Source organism: Corvus brachyrhynchos, unplaced genomic scaffold, assembly GCF_000691975.1.
Source record: "Corvus brachyrhynchos isolate BGI_N302 unplaced genomic scaffold, ASM69197v1 scaffold555, whole genome shotgun sequence".
Taxonomy (NCBI): domain Eukaryota; kingdom Metazoa; phylum Chordata; class Aves; order Passeriformes; family Corvidae; genus Corvus; species Corvus brachyrhynchos.
In genome coordinates, this window is record NW_008238357.1 from 517,871 (window position 1) to 524,431 (window position 6,561).

Below are 6,561 nucleotides of genomic sequence, written 5' to 3' on the forward strand. Positions count from 1 at the left end.
CATCTCCTGCTGCCGCGGGGAGGGGTGCCTGGGGAGCCGGGGGTGAGGGCAGGGGGCTGGGCTGGGGGTCCCCCGGCTGTCAGGGGTGGGGACAGGATCGGTGTAAGTGTCCCCTTGCCAAGCTCCTTGCAGGGACCCCCCTGTGCTGTGGGACACCTGGGCTGACCGAAAGCTTTGGCTCCCGGAGCCCTGCGCTACTGGAACAGGGCATTTCCCCTCCTTCGTCCCCGTGGGACAGCCCCTGGAGCAGAGACACCCATGGACGGTGGGGCCAGACCCTGGGCTGGCTCCCAGGGGGCCCAGGAGCCCTCATCCCACACAGCCCCGAATGGCCACAATTTGCCCATGGGGGACGTTGTGCTGCCACAATTTCCAGTGTTCCCCACCCATTTCTGGTGCTGGGTTCCACCCCACCCCTCTCCATCCCGGGGACCCCCAGGGCGGGGCCCTGAGCTGTGCCGCAGGAGAGCTGGTGTTTACCCCGCTGGGTGACACAGCCTTTGTCCGTGCCTCAGTTTCCCCCAGCGTGGAAGAGCACTCCTGGCAGTGGGAAGGAGCCCTGGCTGTTCCCCCCTTCTTGTGCAACCAGCCCTGCTCTCCCCAGTGCCGGCAGAAGCAGCTGGAGCTGCCTGCACGCTGGGAGCTTCCTCGGAGCCTCGTGGGACTGAGGCTGGGAATGGATTGTTCCTTCCTTCTGCCCTGGACTGAGGCTGGGGAGGAGTCTGGCTCCAAGCAAGTGGCTCTCAGCTCCTCCTGGCCAATGTCCCCACAGCGGGGTGGTTTTTGGGGACATCTGCAGTGGGGTGCTGAGCTGTGGGGAAGGTGCATGAGGTGCTGGAGAAGAGCGTAGGGACAGGGATACTCTGCGGAGGCACCTTCAGCTGGAGCAGGAGCTCGCTGCACCCCTGGTTGTGCCCACTTACCTGGGGTTGCTTTGTTCCTCCACAGAGGCAGAAATCCAGAGGCCAGTTAGGGGGCTTATTATGGGGCTGCGCTTCCTTCTGTTCTGTGCCTGTGATCCCTGTTCCCCATGGGCTCCCTGCTCCTTGGGTGAAGCTGCTGCCTTGTGAGAGCTGCGGGTGCTGAGCAGCATCTTGTTTTCCATGCAGGGTGGGCCGCTGGCAGCCAGACATTCCCCAGCAGCCAGAAAAACCTTTGGCCACCCAGAGTGGCCAAATGCCCAGCCTGGTATGTGGCCAAGCCTCGCCCTTCCCAGCTCACCCTGTGGCCCTGGCTACAGATCCTGGAGGTCCAGGCTTGGAAATCCAACTCCAGGGTGGCGTCAGGGTGTGATGTCCCCGTGGCTCGGACGGATCCCTAATGCTGCTCCCCCCTGAGGTGGTGAGGTCCCCATGTCTCCAGAGCTGTAAGGGGTGGGGAGGCCCCACTCTCTGCTGGGACCTGGACAGAGATTTTGAGCAGCTGCAGGAGCTTGTTGTCCCTGCCGGGGGTCAGTCCTGCCCCGCCTGGGAGCGCGGCTCTCTGGCTCCAAGTGTTTACCTCCAAGGAACGAGCCGTGTCCCTGGGCGGGGTCAGCGCTCCAAGGACGGAGTGGCTGCGGATCGGGGGCACCTGCTCGGCGCCAGCCTCTTGAGGAGCTGACAACCCCTCCAAAGGACTCCTGGGCACAAAAACTGGAGGGTTCTCCTTAAAATAAGCCCAGCACACGCTCCAGGGCAGCGGCCCTAGAGGTGCTGTGCTCCCATCTGTGTCTGGGGCCCGTGGGTGGGCTCAGAGCATCCCTTTCACGGCGGTGGATGGGGCAGTCCTGGGAGGCCCAGCCTTCGTTTGGGAAGGCTTAGGAGGGTTTTTCCTCCACGTTTGCATTCAAAGCTGCTTTGACCAAGCCAAGCCAAGGCACTGTGAGCAGTTTGGATGGGGCCCAGGGTGTTTGCCCTGTCGGGCTGGGCACTCGCCTGGACTCAGCTGCTCCTATTCCAGGGCAGCACTGTCATATTTATAATGGAAAAAACCCCAGGCAAACATAGGAGCCTTTTAGCCTCCTGCCACACCTCTGCTAGTAAAGGTAAAATATCTCAAGAGCACTGCAACTTCCTTGAAAATGACACTGTCCCCTCAGGGATGCCTTTCTTGCCTATCAAGCAGACGATGGGGCTGGGACAGGGCAAGCTGGTGCCTGCCTGGAGGAAGGTGGGGAGCACCTCACAGTGCTGGAAGAGCAGCCTGAGCCCATTTGAGATCTGAGTGTTTCCCAGGGCTTGGTGCCAAGTCCTGGGGTGTTGGTAACTGGTCCTGGGATGTTCCCACAACCCAAAAGCCTTTCCTGAGGCACTGTGACCTGCATTTCTTTTGCCCCCGGCTCTGGGGTGCTCCTTGGGGTGTCCCAGGGCAGCCAAGGTGTCCTGGGGCTGGTTTGGGGGGATTTTGTACCTGGCTGATTTTGTCCTGGTCAGATTGGGGTCTCCCTGCCCCTGCCTGCCCAAACGGGACAGTGCACAAGTGTCCCTGATGCCCCATGGCTGCCCCTGGGTGTGCACCCATGCTTGGGGCAGGGGGGCAGTCCCAGGGGTGTATCCAGGTGCTATCCCAATGTCCCATCCAGGCAGTGCCCTGACATGTCCCCTCTCCCCAGGCTTCAGCCAGCGGGGGCCATGCGATGCTCCCTGAAACACTCCCTCATGGCTCTGCTCGCTGCCTCCTTCCTCCTCCTCCTCCTCCTCCTCCTCCATGGGGGCAGCTGGCAGGAACAGGATCCCCTGGAGGTGAGTCCCCAGCCAGTGATGTCCCACTGGAGAGGCCACTGGAGCATCCTCTATCCCTTCCTGCCCCACATGGACCCTGACCTCAGCTCTGGTCTCTTCCCTGCCCCATGTCACCCCCAACCCCCAGCTCTGCCTTCTCCTCTCCCTGGGGGTACCCTGGGCAGCTGGACCCCCCTGAACCCAGGAGTTGGGAGGGCAGGACAGGGACTCCCATTTGCTTCTGGGTGCCCCTGTTGTCATCACCCCCTGCTGCATGGTGCTCTGGGGTGTGACCTGGCTTCCTGTGGCTCCCATGCAGGTGGAGCTCCGGGGCCTGGCCCCCGACATGATCCTGCAGCTGCTGCAGCCGGAGGGAGCCCAGCGCATCCTCAGGGACACAGCCAAGCGCTCTGCACTCCACAACGTCTCCTACCAGCTCCTCGCTGGCTCCCCAGCTCCCCGAAAAAGTGAGTGGTCCTGGACCCTCTGGGTGTGCACATCTGGGTGTGCACAGCTGCACATCCCAGCATGGACATGCCCTCTCATGTTGGGGCAGGGAGGGGCTGTGTCCAGCCTTTTTGCATGGGGACTTGCCCACAACCTCCTCCAAAACCTCCACAGCCTTCACTGCTTGCTCTGGGATGAAGGAGTTGGAGAAGCTCCACATGCTCCAAGCAGGGTCCAAATTTCTGCACCTTGGGACTGGGGTGACCACAGGTGTTTTGGGCTTCGCAGACCTCTGTGGGGAGGGTTGCTGGGATACCATCTCCCTGGGGTTGAGGTTCCAGTGGAGATGGTGAGCTGGACCACTGGGACAACCCCACCGTGTGGGAGAAGTGGGCCAAGCTCTTGGACAGGGGCACAAGAAGCAATTCCCATGCAAACCCCATGGGAAGGAGCTCAGGGCAACCCTGTGAGGCACGTGAGGCTGAAACCAGCACATGGATGGTGCTGTCCAGACCAGCAGCAAGAGAAGCTGAACCAAGGAGCCACTGCTGGGCCATGGGGAGGGCAGAAGGTGCCTGATCCCCGTGTGGGTGCATCTCCATGGGGTGTGGAGTGGGGAACGCTTCCAGGATGTGCAGCCATACCAATAAGCCATTCCTGCCCTATAGACCCTCTCTGCACTGTTACTTGCCTGCATTTGGCTTTTTTTAAGGTGTTTTCTGGAATATTTCTTCAGAGGAGCCTCTGCTTCCTCAGCCTGCCTCTTGCTGCCATTTGGGCTAATTTTGGGCCCCTTCTGAGATGCTGGAGGCCTCAGCTTCAGGAAGGACCCACCAGCCTTAGACATGGGGTTACAAACAGCACTGACCCTGTGGGCTGGCCATGGGAAGAGGTTTTTGGAGCCCTCTCATTACATCTTGCAGAGAAGAACATCACCATGGTGATCCCAGGTCACCCCTCTGCCTGTTCATGCCTTTCCCTTGCCTTGCAGGATTCCTGGCAGTGGGACTGGCATCCGTGCAGAGGCCGCGTGGTTTCTACCTCCTGGCCACGCTCCAGTCCCTCTTCAGCCAGTCCACGGAGGAGGAGCTGCAGGAGATGGTGGTGGTGGTGCACCTGGCCGACACCGATCCCAGCTGGAACGTGCGCGTTGCCACCACCATTGCCCAGAAGTTCACTCGCCACATCCTCCTGGGCCGGCTCCTGCTCATTCACGCTCCCCTTGAGTTCTACCCCACCCTGGAAGGCCTCAAGAGGAACTTCAATGACGCGGAGGAGCGGGTGAGGTTCCGCTCCAAGCAGAACGTGGACTACGCCTTCCTGCTCGCCTTTGCTGCCAACCTCTCCTCCTACTACTTGATGATCGAGGACGACGTGTGGAGTGCCAGGTCCTTCCTGACGGCCATCCGCAGGGCACTGGCTTCCCAGGAGAGCTCGAACTGGGCCACCCTCGAGTTCTCCAAGCTGGGCTACATCGGAAAGCTCTACCGCTCCAGTGACCTTCCTCGCCTGGCTCACTTCCTCCTCCTCTTCTACCAGGAAATGCCCTGTGACTGGCTGCTGGTTCACTTTCGCCAACTGCTCGCCCAGAAGGACGTGATTCGCTTCAAGCCATCCCTCTTCCAGCACATGGGCCTCTACTCCTCCTTCCAGGGCACCGTTAACCGGCTGGAGGACGAGGATTTCCAGGCTGATGCCTTGGACCTCCCGGACAACCCGCCAGCATCCCTGTATACCAGCATGTCTATCTTTGAGAACTATGAGCCCCTCAAGGCCTACAGCTCAGCACAGGGGTACTTTTGGGGCAAAGACCCAGCAGCTGGCAGTACCTTTTCCATCGTGTTCCAGCAGCCGGCCCGAGTGAGCCGTGTCTGGGTGCGCACGGGCTCCAAGGAGCGCCCGGGCGATTTCCTGCGTGCAGGGCTGCTGGAGCTGGGCCAGCGCCGGGACCGCAGCCAGCACTGCTCCTTCTACATCCCCGTGGGCTCCTTTGAGAAGGGGATGCTGGAGCAGCGGGGCCTGGAGAGGGTCCTGCCCGGACCCGTGGAGTGTGTGAGGATCCGGGTGACCCAGGACCAGAGTGAGTGGCTCATCATCCAGAGCATCGACATCTGGACCACAGCAGGCACTTGAGCAGGGTGTGGCAGGATGTCAAAGCAGCTGCATTTGTTTCTAAGAGGTCCTTTATTTTTCTCATTCCCTTTTGGGATAAGAAATTAAATTATTGACTCCCACTGCCCCATGTCTGGAGGGATGGGGAACCACTGCTGTGAGCTGTGGATGGGTCTGGGAGGAGGGCCCATCAGAATGTGCCTGCTGGAGGATGCCCCAGTGAGCCAGGGAGGGGGCACAGGAAAGGAAGGGGCTTGGGAATTCCAGGCTGGGCAGTAGAAAACCTTTCCTCCGGGGAGGATGATGTACAGGAGGAAGCTGATCAGCTAATTAACAAACCAAGTAATTAATCAGGCAGTGGCATTTTGTAAGTTTTCTAACTTTTTCCAAAACTCTTTGATTTCTAACTGTATTTTTCCCCCCCTCTCTGATCCCATTTCCTAGCTGTTCCTGGAGGGGTCAGGGGCAGGTCTGGGTGTGCTGCTCACCAAACCCCTCACCCTGCAGGCTCAGCAGCTTCATGGCAGCAGGAAGCCCCCGCTGGTGCCCGCCCATGTCCCGGTGCCGATGAGGGGCGACGGCCACCAGCTGGACCCATCGGCCCGGCCCCGGCAGCACCTCCCACCAGCGCTGCTTGTTCCCGCCCTCGAAGGGAAAAAATCAGTTCCCAGGGACCACAGCTCGTCTCCATGCGGGATTCACACAGAGAGGGAAGGACAGGCAAGATGGGACTTCTACAAAGGGGAGAAAGGCCCAGAATTGAGCGCCAGGGACCAAAGATGGGCCAAGGAAAATGTGACTGGTACAATGTGAAGCTCTGGGTCCTTTCTAGCCTAGTGAGGTGCTGAAGGGTAATTGGGGTACACACATTCCAAAAGCTGCTGTTTGGGTTTGTGTGGCAGGGTCAGCTTCGAGGTCTGGGTGCTCCACTAGCAGCTGCTGGCCCCAGCACACAGGGCAGTGACTGGCATGTCTCCCAGTTAGGCTTTTAGCAACCATTTCTCAGCTTCCTACAAAAGAACAATTCCAATCTGCTTGGCTTTCCAATGGGATAGCCCGGAGAAGTTAAGTCACTAACCTGTGCCAAGCAGGACTCTGGTCTGCCCATGTTCCCAGCCTGGCTCTCCTGGAGCAGGACAGTTGCTGTCAGCAGGGAGCAGTGCCAGGGACACTCCTGCAGTGCAAAAACCACAGCTCTGGCTTGAGGTGGCGTCAGCTCACCTGCTGGGCACTGGCAGGCAGATGGAGAGCCCCAGACCTGGCATGATGGGATTTTTCCCCTGAAAAAAAGCCATCCAGG

At 60.0% G+C, this 6,561-nt stretch overlaps 1 protein-coding gene across 5 annotated transcripts in view; it reads left to right on the forward strand.

The window, feature by feature from the left end:
- The window catches only part of LOC103616484 (alpha-1,3-mannosyl-glycoprotein 4-beta-N-acetylglucosaminyltransferase C-like), a 10,112-nt gene extending 4,721 nt beyond the window's left edge, over positions 1–5,391 (forward strand). For 4 of the 5 annotated variants that reach the window (XM_017735540.1, XM_017735539.1, XM_008634655.2 and 1 more), the window contains 3 exons: positions 2,594–2,723; positions 3,022–3,169; positions 4,141–5,391. In XM_017735540.1, coding sequence (XP_017591029.1) covers positions 2,613–2,723; positions 3,022–3,169; positions 4,141–5,282 — 1,401 coding nt within the window. In that variant the 5' untranslated portion in view covers positions 2,594–2,612 and the 3' untranslated portion in view covers positions 5,283–5,391. The remainder of the gene's footprint in view (positions 1–2,593; positions 2,724–3,021; positions 3,170–4,140) is intronic. The other variant, XM_017735541.1, reaches the window with a different exon arrangement.
- Positions 5,392–6,561: the final 1,170 nt, after the last annotated feature.